At 35.6% G+C, this 17,841-nt stretch overlaps 2 protein-coding genes across 3 annotated transcripts; one reads left to right on the top strand and one right to left on the bottom strand.

Moving 5' to 3' along the window:
• Positions 1–812: 812 nt before the first annotated feature.
• On the top strand, positions 813–16,657 carry LOC143078696 (cytochrome b5-like). 2 transcript variants are annotated; one of them, XM_076253608.1, is made up of 4 exons: positions 813–955; positions 12,546–12,728; positions 13,755–13,879; positions 14,865–16,657. In XM_076253608.1, the coding sequence occupies exons 2-4, from the start codon at positions 12,546–12,548 to the stop codon at positions 14,875–14,877; spliced, it is 321 nt and encodes a 106-aa protein (XP_076109723.1). In that variant the 5' UTR covers positions 813–955; the 3' UTR covers positions 14,878–16,657. The 2 variants fall into 2 exon arrangements, with proteins under 2 accessions (XP_076109723.1, XP_076109724.1); XM_076253609.1 differs by lacking the exon at positions 813–955 and adding an exon at positions 2,241–2,366.
• On the bottom strand, positions 6,150–11,169 carry LOC143078497 (uncharacterized). Its single transcript, XM_076253360.1, has 3 exons — positions 10,941–11,169; positions 9,992–10,727; positions 6,150–6,154 (listed from the first exon to the last, which is right to left on the bottom strand). Exons 2-3 carry the CDS (start codon positions 10,368–10,370, stop codon positions 6,150–6,152), a joined length of 384 nt encoding a protein of 127 aa, XP_076109475.1. The 5' UTR covers positions 10,371–10,727; positions 10,941–11,169.
• Positions 16,658–17,841: the final 1,184 nt, after the last annotated feature.

Here is a 17,841-nt window from a genome sequence, read left to right as displayed (position 1 = left end):
GCAAATCCCATTATGATTTTGTGAGAGTAACAAATTCAGTGAAAATTAGCCATACCTCTTTCAAATTTATAGTACATTTTTAAACAACCTATCATTAAGAAAAGACTCGGTTGTTTTTCTTGGTTCGAACTGTATGACCACATGAAGTTTGAAAGGAAATCGACATATTAAAATCCCGTACCTAGCCTGTTAAAAAAAACACATAAAAGTATCACACACTTAATTCTTAGTAGTATCGAAAGTTCTCACAAGAGAAATACGTTTTTTTTTAATATCAAAAATATATGTTATCACTTGTTATTATAAGAACGGCAATCTTGATAAAAAAGGATAAAAACATTTGCTTTTAATCGTATTTATGTAATTTCCAGGTACGTGTGTACATTTTAGGAAATAAACTCACCATAGACATCCGGATTAAGATTTTGTACGCCAGACGCGCGTTTCGTCTACAAGAGACTCATCAGTGACCCATGAATGAAAAAAAAAAGATAAAAAAAAGGCTGACTACAGTATAAAAAAGTTTTAAGAGCAATGAGGATTGGTCCTGGTGTTGAGCCTTGGACATCGGCAAATTTAGTACTCCCGTCTAACCTGGCACATAACACATTGCCATAGTCCCAGGTCTAACTACAATGTAATTCTCGCGTACTTTTTTTACTATCTTTTTTAACACATATGTTATCGTATATTTAGATAGTAGGCGGAGGATAATCCTTTTATCTGTTCGTACAAGATATCCTTATTGAGGATTAAGAGGTACATGGTAAGATAAGCTCTTTATTTTAAAGACAAAGAATGAGAAAATTTTATTAAATTAGATTTTGTTTGTTTGTTATATTATTGGTGTCCAAATTTATTTGTTATTGATGCAACATTTTCAGTGGTATTAGTTACGGATTTGTATCGTAAAAAGAAGGGGAAATATTTTTAATTCGCTTATTTTGTTATTCAGGTAAGTGTTCACTCTGTTTACACGAATTCAGTTTATTACTCTCTAAACCGAATATCAATATAACACAATATTTCCTTATTTCACATTCATTTTTCAAGTGAAATTATTGAATTTAATGGTCGTCATATCATGCTAAACGTATACATTCTCTACATTTATTTCTATTTACTGTACTGAGCATCTGAGGATGTGGAAAGTTAATCAATACATAGTGGAAAATAGATAAAACAAAATCCATTGGATGTGTACAGATTGATATTTAAGTTTAGGATAACATTGTTTATTTATTAGCTTAAATTTGCTTTCAACTAGCTTTCCCTAACAGCGGGAACGCGTAGATCAGTGCTCATATTGTTATTTTACACCAAACTCACAAGATAGATGCATATGGGACTGAGTTGAAGCCAGTGTCAGTATATAATGCTGAGACTGAGCATCATTGAGGCCAACTTCGCAAGTATCAGCATTTACAGTTGTGATTAAGTGTCATTGAGGCCAACTTCGCAAGTATCAGCATTTAAAGTTGTGATAAAGTGTCAGTATATAAAGTTGAGACTAAGTGTCATTGAGGCCAAGTGTCAGTATATAAAGTTGAGACTAAGTGTCATAAAGGCCAAGTGTCAGTATATAAAGTTGAGACTAAGTGTCATAAATGCCAAGTGTCAGTATATAAAGTTGAGACTAAGTGTCATAAAGGCCAAGTGTCATCTTAACCTTCATAAAAAGATAGATCATCCAATGATTTTTTTCCCTAATTTTATTTATAAAAAATGATAATAATTGTGAAGTAAAAATGAAATAAAATAAGGTGTATTTAGATCTGAGTTTCTATACCTTATCTTTTGTCTTCCTAATTAACAATTTAAAATATGTTAATTAACAATGAACAGAAACTTGTAGCAATATATAGATACTATATATGGGATTTTTCAATTCAATTCAATATTTTATTTAATATAATACAACATTAGGATCAGCTTTATGATAAATATCGAATTCATTTGCAATTCTTACATGGATTTTGTCTTACGGATTCACGGTGAAAGGTTAAATGGAAATAAAGTTATCGAAGGAATTGTATGTGCAAGCTAAATTTAAATGAAATTAAAAAGCATTGTCTATTAACTGGAACAGTAAAATTTTAACAGGTATGCCTTTTTTTAAAAAAAAAAGTCATCAACACATGTGCAATCATTTTGAAATTTGACTGGTCGTACATTATTATATACAATTTTAAAGATCTTTTCTGCACTTCACAACACTAACCCAGTTATTTATTAAATACAAACCAAAAATAGGTGTGTATTCTACGCTAAATATCATTGGTCGTCAACTATAACTCGACCTTGACCATACTTAGATGTTTTAAACTGTTTATACATTACCATGTGTGGAAAGTGAAATTCTGGAGGTAAGTTACACAATTTTACTTTGAAAGTTTCAACAATCTTTTTGGGGGGACAAAAATAACTGGGAGAAGATTCACTTCAAATTGTCGACTGTATGAACAAATACCGTATTTATTGAAGCAAGAACAACTCTATTTTTACATTTTCATTGTACACAGATCTCAGTATAGATTCTAAGTTCTAAGTAAAAAAAAAGTTAAAAAAAATAATCAGCTACGATTTTTAATTTCAAAATGTATACTTCATTATATATATTAGTCAAATCATTCAAATGAGACTTGTACAGAAATACTGGTTCATAATATGTCACATGGCACAGATCCAGATTTTCAATTTGGGGTTATAGGGGGTTTCTCTGGGGGAAAGGGGACAGTCCGACTGAACGAGTATTAAAAAAATCAAGCAGATAGTCAGACCTAGGGACTAACGCTTGAACCACTAATGCGCCAATGTGTCACCTAGATCCAGGTAATGTCAATAGTATGCCTAAAGATCGCAGTACTATAGCGACTGGTCAGGAACCGGTGTCGAATTTACATAGTGATTGAGTTTTAAAAACACATGTGAAGACTGTGAAACAAGGAGACAGTCTTTTGTGTACTACCCTAGACCGCATCCCATCCTAAAATTCCTAAAAATGCATAATGTTTTCTCCAAGAAATCCAAGGTAGCACTTCATACTAGTTTATCATTTTATAAGGCAAAACGTTTTAATATAATCTCCAGTATCTCTTGTAATGAGTGATTAAAGATTTAATAAAAGGGATAGATTGGTATTGGGGTCCCAAAAATATATATACTTTCACCCCCGTTTTTGCTTAAAAGCAATATGAGGTAATTAGTGTATCACAAGGAGGGGGCACTTGTTTTTAATCCACTTCTGCTAAATACAGACCAACTTATCAAAATGACGATAAAAATCCTCAAAGGGTTTGCAATTATCTACTTAAATGACTGTAGTTCACTCGCAAAAGTAATCGGAACTTCAATAGCGTTTTGCGACGAAGACCACATAATTTTGAGATATCTTTGCCTATAGAAGTGTGCACTCAGAGTTATATGATACTCTTGTCCAGCATCTGTATCGTGTATATTTCGTAGCTATAGATAACATCTCATCGCCCTGATTTTCTAAGCAATCATCACCGATGTTACTAAATATATTAAATTGTCTTACAAGGCCGTAGCTAGGCATCTTATTTTAGTGAGGCAAAATAATTGAGCCGAGCGAAGCGAGGCGAACATTTTTTTGGAGGGTATGAAATGAATGGTGCAAAATCCTGCATTCTAGGCATTTTCAGAGAGTTTGATAATGTTTTGAATTTGGACACTTTTTATATAAATTTTTCATATTTTAAGACTTTTACTAACACCAAATTTTTAACAACTTGATTTGAATTTATATGTAAGATAATCATCCAAATATCACTGATTTGAGTCTGCTGCCAGAACATAGAACAAACATCGATTCAGTAGAGTTTGCCAAATTTTTCTATTGCCGGTTCAGTCAAATCGTTTCAGAATCATTATTTGGTCTGCTGATATCCTTATCGCGATGAACATGGAGCATGGGAAGACCGCACAATCTCTCGCCACTCATGCATGCTCTTTTCCAAGTTTTCAGTCGTTTCAGGGCAGTCTGTATTTCTAAAGGTAGCACATTATTATCAACACAATGATCAATGTCTTCTTCCAATTCCTTCTCCATCAGCAGTTCGTTAGCAGCATCGGTAGTAACAGTTTTGTTTGCCGTGAAAAAAAGAATTAAGCTTTCCTGTAAGCACCATCATACAGTCGCAGTTACAAAATATTAAACTCGCTTTTATGCTGACAAAGAGTAGACAAACTAGGGATCGAATGAGATAAGATACAGGTATATGATTCTATCTATAGAGTAAGTATATCTGATATGGGTACAGGGGAAATTGGAATGGAGTTTTTGACGTTTACATGTAGGCCCGTAATTTCTAATTATTTCTGGAAATAGTTGGTGGTATTTTAGTTCCAGAATCTCTAAATTTAGGGGTTAGGGGTTGGGGGTGCCCCGAATATAAAGAAACGAAATTCTGTAGTCCCGAATAAGTAAAGACGAAATCCTGTGTTAAAGGTTCTACCATTCCTCAATAATATCAAATTGGAATATGGGATATTCTTTCAATTTTTAAGGTTAAAGAAACATGGATAAAATCTAATCCATGCATGTTTAATATTATTTTATTTATCTGTAAAGAGAAAGATTAAAGTTCGTGAAATGAATACGCAGACAGGACTGCCCCCTTGCGATGCCCAGTACTTGATTTGTCAAAAGTTGGTGAAACGAAGAAATGAATACACAGACAGGACTGCCCCCTTCCGAAGACCAGTACTTGATTTGTCAGTCTACTTATCGTTTTTGGATAGTACTAATGAAGTTATATGCAATACTCAGACTCTGTTCACAAAAATAGTTTACTAGAATTATTCCTTCTTTACCTTCAGTGTCGCTTTTCCTTTTTCTGCAAGAGCCTGTTTTTAACTAGAGATCCATGATGATTATCGTTACTAGGTTATTATAATTGAGAAACATCACCCTTTGAGATGCTGAGTTATATCCAGGAAGAATAGTTTAAAAGGAATGATGACAAGTTATAGAAATCAAGGTTGAGACAGAACAACAAATGACTATTATATTTATATATATGTATAAAAAAAAAATCAGTGTCGAAATTTTAGTGAGGCAATTGCCTCACTTGCCTCAAGGGTAGCTACGGCCTTGTGACTTATTTTCTTTGCTCTCAAAATAATACTGTTGAATGATAGGCGATCGTATTTCTTTGTATAATTATGAAAGAAAGGAAAATGAAAAGAAAGAATTGAGATCTTTTGCATATTCACAAAATTATGCCCTCCCCTCCGTTCCCCCATAAAATCTCAAAATGCTTATGGACCAGCACTAGTATTGTACGCCAAAGTAATATTTTTAGGGTTCTCTTATGCTTTCACCATTCAATTTTATTAAGCCGGTCTTCCATGCACACGGTCCATTTCCCGTCCAATTTTATGAGATTTCAAATACATAAATCGAAAAAGTATTTGTTATTTTCATTCAAATTGTAATCGACCAAGTTTTACCAATATACTTGCATACGTCCTTGTTTATACTACATTGATTATTTTTTGTTTGTTCGTTGAATAATTTCTTTTTTCTAACTCAAGTGGTCTAAGAAGTGAATTAAATGTATAACAATAATATGTAGGTCAGTATTTACAGTGACCACTCAGTTTTGCCCGAGGTCGACTGTTACTTTAATGTATTGCGATGAAAAATGCACGACTGTAATGGCCTGACCATTAAGTATAACCGACGATTGGGCTCAAGCAGAAAAGACTATCAGGTGCTGATACTTTAATCAAGAGTCAATCTAACAAATGGTAAAAAACTGAAAAACAAATAAAATACAATTTTACAATGTGTTGAATTAATGTTTCTAGTGTATGAAATGTCCAAACTAATTGATAGCACAGTCCGTTGAATCCGAGAAAATGTTGTACTTTCAAGAACGGTTACATTTCCAGTATTTCACGGAGAAAAGGTTCAATCATACGAAAGGCAATTTGAAGGCTTTAAATACAATGTTATATAATTAACTCACTGTGTGGTTAGCCACGAATTGTGTCCAAGATGACGTCTCGACGAAATGTTCCTCGTGATAGTTATGACCTTGCAGTTTTCATGTAACGGATACGTGTGAGAGAGGGAAAGGTAGCGACGGTACAATGTTTTAACGTTAAGATGAATAATCCTCCTAGACTGGAACACATAAATAGATTAAGAATATAATCAAACGAACTATATAAATTACGGAACGGTGTAACAGAATACTCCCCGTCTGATGTCTCTCTGATATCACTATTCCATAAATTTTTCGAATATGAATACAAGATTTACACAAATGAATTAATCCCAATATAAATTGAATATATACAGGTGAAATGTCCACTATTTCGTGTGAGAAATATCAGATAGCAGCGACTTTTCACTATAAAGGTTCCTAATAAGTACATTCCACGTGAAACTGGGTAGGCACAGTTTCTTGTCCTTTAGAAGAAGGGTGTCTCGGACGACATTGTTGTGTTCTGTAGAATGTTCTATTACTGCTGTATCGATAATGGGAACTGTTTTCTCCAACGTAGTTAGACGGCGATGACGATAGAAGATAGATCGAAGTATAACAAGAGTTAGTAGTTGGTTGTCTTCCGATTTGGCGATATGACACATCTTTGTGAGTATTAGACGAAATTAGGCGTTTCGTCATAACGTTCAATCCTGCAGATCTAGTCGCTCTATCTGTAGAGTGGCGTCCTCTATGTTTGATTTTGTCGTAGTAATGTCCAAGAAAAGGTGTTACTCTGTGACGATGTCCAGATAAGACTACTGGTTCCTTTTCACTTATATTCAAGTCAGATTTGGCAATACTGCTTCCTCCTCGTAGTAGACGTTGCTCATGCAATGGCAGATTGAGATTGGCAATAGGACCTTCTTTCGGAATAGGTTTGTGAATGCTATTGATTTCCTCTCCATGAACTTTAGGTTCTGTTGATTTCGGAATGAAACTTTTTTTATCTATAGATTTTTCTATAGAAGTCACAGATTTTGCTTTTAGTGACACGAGTGCTGTCCCTTTAGAGGAATTTGTGCGTTTACCAGGCTTGGTACTAGGTCCTGTACATTCAAGGGATTCTATTGAATGCGATTTAGCGACCTTGGCATTCGAATGAAAGTTTTTGTCGTTAGACTGAACAACAATTGGATTCTTGTCCTTGACGGCTATTTCCGGTCTTGAGGCAAGACGTTGTTCTGATTCCGTGATTGAAACGTTAGTTATCTTTGTGTTGACTTCAATAGGAACAGTTAGCTTGTCAATGTATGTATTTCCAAGTATGACCCAACCAAGTCTCAACTTTTGGGCAAATGGAGTTCGGGATGGTCCTAGGCGTTGTTCAAGGACGTGGTGTGCCTCTATAAGGTCCCTTCCAATTAGGAGTAAAATTTGACAACGTTCCTCTAGTGGTGTAATGCTTCCTCTGAGTTCTGTCAGATGAGGATGATGCATTGCAACTTCAGGAGTAGGAATTTCGTCTCGATTATTGGGAATATTATTACATTCAATTAATGTAGGCAGATCAAATTGTACGTCACTATGTACAGATTTTATGACGAAATCTTTTCCTCTTTTCCCGGAAGTAGCTACTCTGCCGGAGCATGTTGTAAGAGAGTAGTTTTCAGGTTTCTCCCGAACGTTGAACAGACTGAAGAATTCAGGCGAGGCAAGAGACCGGTTGCTTTGGTCGTCAATAATGGCGTACATCCTGATAATTTTGTCTGTCTTGTCCTTGTGGTACACGTCCACAGGTAATATCTTGGCATAAGATTTATCGCTCTTATGATCTTTGTAGATCTCTGTGCAGATCGAACTTACAGAGGTTAACTTTGTTTCAGCCGACTCTGTCTGCTCCCCGCCGTAGACTTGTGTTAGCTCCCCGCCGTAGGCTTGTCTGAGTGAGCTAAACTGGGAACTTTCAGATTGTTGTGGTCTAGTGATGTGAAGTGCTGTGGTATGTCGTTCACTTCCACACTCGTTACAACTGATACTTGCGTTGCAGTCCCGACTTCTGTGTGTGGTTGACTCACAACACTTGTAGCACACATTGTTTTGTCTTAACAGTTCCTTGCGTTCCTCGATTGGTTTGGCTCGGAATGCTCGGCATTCATTCAAGGTATACTTTGTCTTGTGTAGGATACACATATCTTGTTGTTGACTGCTGTCTTCAGTTTGCTGTTCAACAGCCGTCTTATGGACGTTGACTTTAGAGTACGTCTGAGGTGTGAACCTTGGCGTAGCGTCTTTTGTATTTGGTGTTACCTTTGACCCAAAGATGAACCCAGGATCGTTCTTAATTTTGCTAATTTCCCTGATGAAGGCAGAGAATTCTGTGAAAGGTGGAAAGGCAACTTCATATTTTGACTTGTATCTTGAAGCTCTTGTAATCCACTTTTCTTGGAGTCCGTATGGTAGTTTTTCCACAATAGGATTTATCCCGGACGAAGAGTCAAAATATACTAGCAAACATCCCAGCTTGGGATTTTCCTTGTGATATTCTATTTCTGATAGAATATCAGACAAGTCATAAAGACGTGCGTTATCTTTGTTCGTCAAGGTAGGAAAATTGACGAGTTTACTCGTGATAGAGGCTTCCAACATTTCTGGAGCACCATATCGCTCATCTAGTCTTTGCCATAACCTCTGTAGGCCTCTAGTAGGGTTGTTGGCATTTGATGCCCTAATACTCATGGCATGTTTACCAGACTCTGGCCCTAGCCACTTAATCAGTAAGTCTATTTGTTCCGAGTCAGAAACTTGTAATTCGTCTATGACGTTTTTGAAGCTAGATTTCCATGTATGGAAGGATTCTGCCTGGTCATTAAAATTTGTTAGCCTGGAGAATAATAGGTCTTTGCGTAGAAGAAATCTAGTTATCTCCGACGTGGGATTGATTTGTTGCTGGTATGCAACAGGCCTCTCTTCTATAACGCCTTGTTTTTGGTGTAAGACAGGGATCTCTTCTATAAAGTCTTGTTTTGTGCGTAAAGCAGGGGTCGCTTCTTTAACACCCTGTTTTTGGTGTTCAGTAGGGTTCTCATCTGAAAGGCCTAGCTTTTGTATGCAAGTTACTAATCCCAGATCTGGGATAAAGGTAACTTCCGGTGACTTATTATCGGAAGGCAAGACAGCAGATGTCTGTGACAGCAAGTTCAGTGCCACGGATGGCACGAACGCTGGTGCTTCGTGACTCAGCTCGATCTTAACAGGAATTTGTTTTTTCTTTTGAGGTCCTGTTACTTCCTTTACAACAGTTGATACAGGAAGTTTATTGACGAAATCTTGCACACGCTGGAGCGGGTCTTCCTTTTCGTCAGGTAGTTCGCTAAACGTTTGGCTGTCATCGTATTCCAGGATACGAGCCTCGGCTTCTGCGGCTGCAGCTTCTCTCTGTGCTTCAAGAAGGTTAAATCTGGCTTTCAGCTCGGCTTTTTCACGGCTTACCCGTACGGCTTCATGTTGCATTTGAGCCTTCCTGCGGATAGCCTCTTGTTCTAATTGCACTTTTCTGTGAGCAGCCTCCTGTTCTAGCTCAGCTGTTCTCTGTGCAGCCTCCTGTTTTAGTTGAACTTTACGTTGAGCGACTTCTTGCTCCATTTCTGCCTTTTTACGTGTGGCTTCATGTTCCATTTCAGCCTTTTTACGTGTGGCTTCCTGTTCCATTGCAGCCTTTTTGCGTGCTGCTTCCTGTTCCATTTCAATTTGTCTGAACAGGGCTTGTTCCTCTAACATTGCTTCCTGTTGAAGGGTAAGGGCATGTTTTTCGACGAATGCTATCTTAGACTTTGCAGCCTCTGCCTTGGCACGCTTTCTCCGTGCCAGGCTTGACATGTCTGCCACGTTAGAGCTACCGCTGTGCGAGGTTTTCTTACCCCTTGAGGTCTTTGTTTTAGTTGGTTTGGCCTTTGTTAGGGCGAGGCGATGTTCGTGTAGTTTTTCAATGACCAGTTCCACTTTGGTCAGACGTAAATCCAAAGAGAGTTTACATGCATCAATTTCTTTTTGACTCTCCAATGTTCTGGTCCTTTTCAGAAAGTCTAGGTATTCATCTGTGAGCCTACGATAATTATTACAGGCTTTGACAAGTTTGTCCTGGACTGTTAGGAGTTGCTGGAGCTCGTTAGGAGGCGTTGTGACTTCCAATAACTGGGATTCAATGTCTATCCAGAGAGCCTCTTGTTCCTGACAGAACTTGTCACGTTTTTCAGTGAAAGCTCCTTTTCCTTTTCCCGTGAGGTCACGTACTCGCCTAGCCTCGGGATTTTCATCTGACTGTATTGTATTAGATGGATTTTCTAATAGTTCAGGGACATCTCCATCTGGGGGCTGAATCTCTTCTTGTTGTTCCACATGACTGGGATCCATGTTGACTCAACGTTGTTGGGTTGCTGCCGAGTTCACACAAGATATGTAGTCCACTGTCAATGTAAAGGTATGTACGTTGCTACGTTGTCGTTCCTTGTCTGGATATGTAAAGACAGGTTGTCGTCAATTTACTGTACGTCAAAGGATGACGCGTACATGCAGGGCTCAACAGGTAGGTTGTTATGGAGCTGTATAACTAACGTGGAGTGGCGTTATCTGTGAGACACAACAGGCAAGTTGTAGACTTTTTACTGTAATGGCCTGACCACTAAGTATAACCGACGATTGGGCTCAAGCAGAAAAGACTATCAGGTGCTGATACTTTAATCAAGAGTCAATCTAACAAATGGTAAAAAGCTGAAAAACAAATAAAATACCATTTTACAATGTGTTGAATTAATGTTTCTAGTGTATGAAATGTCCAAAATAATTGATAGCACAGTCCGTTGAATCCGAGAAAATGTTGTACTTTCAAGAACGGTTACATTTCCAGTATTTCACGGAGAAAAGGTTCAATCATACGAAAGGCAATTTGAAGGCTTTAAATACAATGTTATATAATTAACTCACTCTGTGGTTAGCCACGAATTGTGTCCAAGATGACGTCTCGACGAAATGTTCCCCGTGATCGTTATGACCTTGCAGTTTTCATGTAACGGATACGTGTGAGAGAGGGAAAGGTAGCGACGGTACGACGTTTTAACGTTAAAGATGAATAATCCTCCTAGACTGGAACACATAAATAGATTAAGAATATAATCAAACGAACTATATAAATTACGGAACGGTGTAACAGAATAATGACCTTTCGAGAACAAAGGTTAAAATGACATTTGTTTGAAATTGTGTTTACTGTTGCCGTTTTGACATTACTTTGGATTTTCATATTATTATAAAATCATTTACATATTAAACATGGTCTTGGGTAAATACATTCGTCATAGATACCAGGATTGATTTTTTTTTTATTTAGTACGCCAAACGTGCGTTTCGTATATAAACGACTCATCACTCAGTGACGCTCGAAGCAAAAAGTGTTAAAAACAAACCAAATAAAGTACGAAGTTGAAGAGCATTGAGGACCAAAAATTTCTTAAATTTTGGCCAAATACAGCTTTTCAATGCATGTATAAATTTCCCCGTTTTCTTGGAGTTGCAAAAAGAAAGACCATTATGGCTTTATGGATTTATTTCTTTTCATTTTTGTGTACTGTTTTGTGTTTGTTTTTGTTTTTTTTTATAGTGTTTACATATAAATGTAAATAAGTACATCGATTTCTAAAATTTATCGCCATGACTCCAAACGAAAGCTTAAATAGAGATCTTGATTTAACGTTAAAGCAGAAGCAATCTGTGTAAATCGCTTCATTACAAACCTCGTATCTTCATCATTTAGCATCTCGGAATAAATAAAATGAAAAGCAACAAGATCTTTAATAAGGATAAGCGTCATTTATACTAACATAGTTTAAGGGTCTTAAATCCATACTAAAACCAAAAAGATTTCGAACAAATTACTGTCATTATAATATAATGGGTCTAATAATAGCAGACTCCGTCTGTTCTAAACACATACAGCGTCCATAGTTTTTTTTAAAAGTTTGTTGTGTCTGTGAATCCATCAGTTTTTCTTGAACATTATTTAAAATTTTCATAGTGAACTCATACAGGTTAAAAATGTTCACCTTATATCTTGCATTTTCTCAGATTTTTCTTGCAGTCATTGATTGTTGTAGAGTGTACACATATTGTGGGTTCTGTATTACCATCAGTTCAACAAAAAAGGAAGACAAATATACTTTTTCTGAAGTTGCTTAAACTGTGGGGTGATGTATACAACTTATCATGCAAGCTTCATATTTATCTTAAAAGCCGAAATATGTTGAACATATGTCCTTCCTTCACGATCGAGAACTATATAATTGTCCCTGCAGACAAAGCTGCAAACATATAGTTTTCATTTTAACTCAAGTTACATAAACTGATTGATTAAGTCATATACTCCCAAAACCCTTAGTAAAAGATGAATCTCCTGAACAATGGTAGGTCAGCTTTGTGTTCTATTTTAACAATTCTAGAATAAAATGTTTTGTTGGTATTGGTTCATTTCCTTAAAAAGCTATGTTTATAAAACACAAAACAATAATCAATAACTATTTGTCAATTATATTTTAGATGTCGGCAACACTACGAAGAGTTCATCAAGAAGATTCTTGTATAATTACTCCAACAACTGATGTAGTCAATGTACAGACAAACAAATACACACTCACAGAGGTCGCTGATCATCATGATATGACGTCATGTTGGATAATAATTGAGAACAAAGTATATGATGTCACCAAGTTCTTGTTTGAGGTATGCATAAAAATAAGAATATGTGGTATGATTGCCAATGAGACAGCTCTCTGCAAGATATCAAATCACATAGACATTAAAAATTATAGGTCATTGTACGGCCTTTAACTATGAGCAAATCCTATACCAGTAACCTTGATCAACCTAAGTGCTGTAGTTTATATTTATTTCTCTTATGGCTATGTTGCCGGTTATCTATGTCTTGCATGAAAATATATGTCTTCACTCTTGTATCACATAGTCCCAGATTTCTCTGACGTCCAACGGCTGCATTGCCAGTCAAGCTAAGGCCGCGGCAAACAGCCGTTCAAATGGAGTCACGAAATAGATTATTATGACATTGTTTATTACAAAGTATCTAATGGAACAACTGTTAAGCGGAACTAATGTAAGTTGACAGGATGTCAGAGCAATTTCAGACTACTTTCACAGTGCACGGAGTGTGGTAAGAAAGATATGGCTTATCCTGCTCCATAGTATAAAATTACGACAATATATTCCATTGGCTATTGGTTAGGCCATTGATGACTTATCTATAGGTGGTAAGTGCTCATGGGTACTGGAGGATCAGTATATTCCATTGGCTATTCGTTAGGTCATTGATGACTTATCTATAGGTGGAAAGTGCTCATGGGTACTGGATGATCAGTATCGCACTCAATTTGTATTGTGAACTGATGGTGGTTTTTTTTTTATAAAAGCAAAGAAACATATAACAGTGTGAATTGAGTAGCTCCCCTTTGTCCATATGATTTAAGGTAAACAGAACTGTTTAAACTGTTTATACCTTGCAATTAATGTGCCGAAATCGTTAGTAGACTATTTTGGAGGGATTTGAAAAAGATTTTTTTACCTTTATTTTGTATTTTATGTGAAAACGAAAGAGAAGATATAGAGAAATTAAAAAAAAAACCCAGTGGTTGTTCAACACAGCAAATGACAACTACAACCAACTCACCAAGTTACAATGAATAAAAAATAAAGAAATGATCTTTATAAGATTTTTATAACCTTATATCATTTCAGCATCCTGGTGGATATGATATACTTCTAGAACATGCTGGAAGGGATGCGACATGTGCTTTCGAGGAAGTGGGACATTCCAGAGATGCCATACACATTCTTCAAGATTATTGTATTGGCGATTTCATGTATGTATATTTATAGATTATCGTTGATCATCTCAACGAGATTGATGTTCTCGCTTGAGCCGCTATTTAACCTATGATGACGTTGTCAATTTAATGTCAATTTCATTAGCAGCGCCACGTGCCTCCTTAGTTTCTAGTGGATAACTTTCCATCTCAAGCGAGTAGCATGATATGAAAAATTATCACAAAAAAGATCAAAGGAAAAATGCATAAAATAGCGATAACTAAGTATATCTGAACCGTTTTATAAACATCACCATGATTTATATTGAAGTGTCATTCTATTAAAAATAAATACACTTACCTTCTCTGACAACGTTAACGCGAAGAACATTGACTGTTTTTATAACTGTTGTTTCTAAACTCAAATATAAACTAAAGGCTATATTAGGTATGCGTGAGGTGTGAACTTAGAAGCATACTATTGGAAATCTCAGATTTTTTATTTAATCGCCAAAATAATGCCTAATAAGTCTAGAACTTCCCATAAAGCTTACTGAAATGAGTCCTGTCATTCTCGTAAGTCCATTCATTCTTTTTAATGTAACGTCAAATGAACGGACTTACTAGACATACGAAGATACTGCCAATAATCGTACATTGTTTAAATATTCTATATCATATACAATCATAATCAAGCTCCTGACCACAGAAGAAAAAAAACCATGTAATGCTATCATGTGCTCAGCAATTCCTGTTCTACTTATGACAACCGTCTTGTTACTGCTTTCAAAATAGTACATATACGCCAATCATACAAGCATCATACTGTCACGTACTCGGTGAAGTGACTTATGGGTATCGTACCATCTTGCAACACTTCACAACAGCAAGACATTCAGTTGGTCAGGTGTATTTTTGAAACCGATTTTTATTGACTTAGCTTCTTGTTCTGACTCGGTATATCTTTACCCTCATGTCCTTGCAGAATAATAGTTATATTATGAATCATTTATATTATCAACAGTGTTTTTTATTATTTCAGAAAAAACAAATAAAGGATAATCAAAAAGAAAGAAGATACAAATTATTCTGTCTCAGATTGTACATTTACTGATAATAGTATTTTATATGAGCTGGCAGCATCCTTTTATAATAATTTATTTCAGTGTATATTTGTACAGTTATTGCTGGTTACTCTGTGATTAATTTTGTTCTTTTTTTTCTAATAATGCTGTCGCCTTAATATGGACCAAATTGCAAAAGTCTCCTTTTTGGAAAACTCTCAATTTGCATTTTAAAAACTATTGACAATTGCTACTTTTATCAGTGCATGTACATACTTATCATTTGTTTCTATCTCCTTATATGCGGTCAGAGCCTCGGATTTTATAAATCAATTGTTAAAATGTTTTGTGCTTTCAGTCAAATACTTCGAGCTCAAAATATATAAACAACAATGAAACTTTGGTGTACATGCTAGTTATATTATATTAATAAGACCCGCGTATTGCTTTATATTAATTGTTAGTTACTGACCTTTGAACCTCTTACTCTGGGTATATTTTTCATATTATTTAATTATCATTGGTTTATTGATATGTTTATTTTATACTTTGATTGTTATAGTTTGTTGTTTAACGCATTTTCTTACTTGCTTATTGTATAGCATCTTGCATGCGACATTTTTAGTTTATATAAATTTGACGACAAGAGTTTACGCTCAAAGGAATGCTGTGAAATTCAGTTGTTTATTAGTTTTTACTCTATTTATTTTACGTATTTTTTATTTTCGTTTAGCTCATATCAAACTGTATACACATATAAATTTCGGCTGCCCTAACACTCCGATAATCAAAACGACGTCCCCTTATTATAAATACGTGAACATCATATGTTTTCTGCTGTGTAAATCGTTATAAGCTTTTTAGTCCGAGATAACTCTGACGTCCAACGGCTGTTTTGCCAGACAAGCTGGCAGGACCTCCCACGGACGTAATCTCGGACTATAAGCTTTTATGTGTATTGAACTTTATATCGGCGTATGTACATGTGATAAAGTATAAATGTTTTACAAAGTCTTTCATTTTAAGAATTGAATGCTTCTTTTTGTAACTTCATTGGGGTGTAAAAGCGTTGACCGAAGTACATTTTGTATGAAGCGCTTCCGCGCTTCATACTAAAAATGTGCGTACGGTCAACGCTTTTACAACCCTATGAAGTTACAAAAAGAAGTATTCAATACTTATAATTACATTTTTTTAGCAATGATCATGAAAACACGAATTTTATTATTGTTGTATTTAATTCACCTGTGCACTTTATTGTGGGACCACGTGTTATCATGAATGAAAGTTTTATTGAGCAATGCAATTGCTTACGGAATAACACGTGATGTGCAGTTAGCCAATCAGAATAAAGTATCATAATGAAACATGCATCTAATGTAATTATATGTATATAAGTATCTTTTGTGATTGATTATTTATATACTGAACGTTTTTGTTCTGACCTCACATCCGAGAATTGAACTGAAGGGGTGAAGCTATGTAGTACACTTTTCTTTGTTGATATACAAATAACTAAAAAATAATTTGAGATTATTATTGTCTAAAACAAAATAAATCTTAAAACTTCTTTGAAGAATTGATAAAAATCAGAGGACTTTGCATGGGTTTACCCTCTACGTCACAACAGCAAAAATCAGTTGCTTGTTCATTCAAAGTCATTTGTATTTGTAAAACGTTGGTTGTATTGTACTGTTACAAAATATAATTGTGAATTTATGTTGATCCTAAATCACTTATTAAAAAACCCCATTATTTTGTTATTTGTGAATATTAGTTTGTTTATTTATTACAATGCACCATGCCAGAAAAACAGTTGCAAAATTATTTTGTCTCGACATATATTACCTACAGCGGCGTCTTTATCATGCATAATGTTATGAGCTGAAAGAATGGAGGCGGATGTTGAAATTTTTTAAAAGATTAGACTAAAAATGCTAAAAACATTTCGCCAACCACGCAAAATCGAAATCATAAATGAAAATTTTGCGGGTTTTGACAACCACAGAGTCAGTTCTTCTCGAAAAAGTAAATACAAATATCGGACACAGGATAAGAGACATATATATTAGGTCGAAGTAAATAAAATACCAACAGAGCAACTTATCTCTTGTCACTTTCAATCATTATAGATTAGCAATGAACGTTTTAGTTCACTTCGTCAATCGGTTTATACTATATAAGCCTTCGAAACACCAATCCAATAATTTGATTGTTTGATATCTGAATCCGAGTACAAAATTAGTGCTCCAAAATTTGTGACCGCAAAGCCAGGTCCATATAGTTTTCTTTCAATTCTTTTATCAAATTTTTCAACATCAGAAAGTTTCGTACATTTTTCAAAAGACAAACTGCAATGACTTGAAAAAACACATAATTGACAATAGTATATACATATTTGTAATTATGGCTCATAATCCTCAATGTCACAGAACGGAGAACAGATAGGATTGCCAACAAACAGCTAGCAGCCAGTCTTCTGATACATTATGCGTGTTGGGACTAAATGAGAGGGTGTTCGTACTCTTGAATCATCATCATGATGTCCTGTCCTATACTAAATTCTGTGAAAATGCCCATAAATGATTGCCGTGAGTCATTCGTTTTCCTGGGACACACCACTTGGCGTCCGTCGTCTGTCGTCCGTCGTCGTCGTTAACTTTTCACATTTTGAACCTCTTCTAGGGAACCAATAAATGGAATGGAACCAAATATGGCATAAATGTTCCTTATGAGGTGCTGACCAAGTTTTGTTACTTTGTAGCTGATCCATCATCCAAGATGGCCGCCAGAGGGGGAACTTAGTTTAACATAGGACCCTAGGGGAAATAAATACAAATGTCTTCTTTTAGAGAACTACTGAATTGAATGAAACCAAACATGGCATGAGTGTTCCTTATGAGGTGCTGACCAAGTGTTGATACTTTTAAGCCGATCCATTATCCAAGATGGCCG

The sequence above is a fragment of the Mytilus galloprovincialis genome, chromosome 6 (assembly GCF_965363235.1).
Source record: "Mytilus galloprovincialis chromosome 6, xbMytGall1.hap1.1, whole genome shotgun sequence".
In the NCBI taxonomy this organism is placed as follows: domain Eukaryota; kingdom Metazoa; phylum Mollusca; class Bivalvia; order Mytilida; family Mytilidae; genus Mytilus; species Mytilus galloprovincialis.
This window is presented reverse-complemented; position numbering and strand designations above follow the sequence as displayed.

Coding starts and splice junctions, on each gene's coding strand:
- LOC143078497 (XM_076253360.1), bottom strand. CDS start 10,370: ATGGATCCCAGTCATGTGGAACAACAAGAAGAGATTCAGCCCCCAGAT.
- LOC143078696 (XM_076253608.1), top strand. CDS start 12,546: ATGTCGGCAACACTACGAAGAGTTCATCAAGAAGATTCTTGTATAATT. Junction 12,729..13,754: donor TCACCAAGTTCTTGTTTGAG/GTATGCATAAAA, acceptor ATATCATTTCAG/CATCCTGGTGGATATGATAT.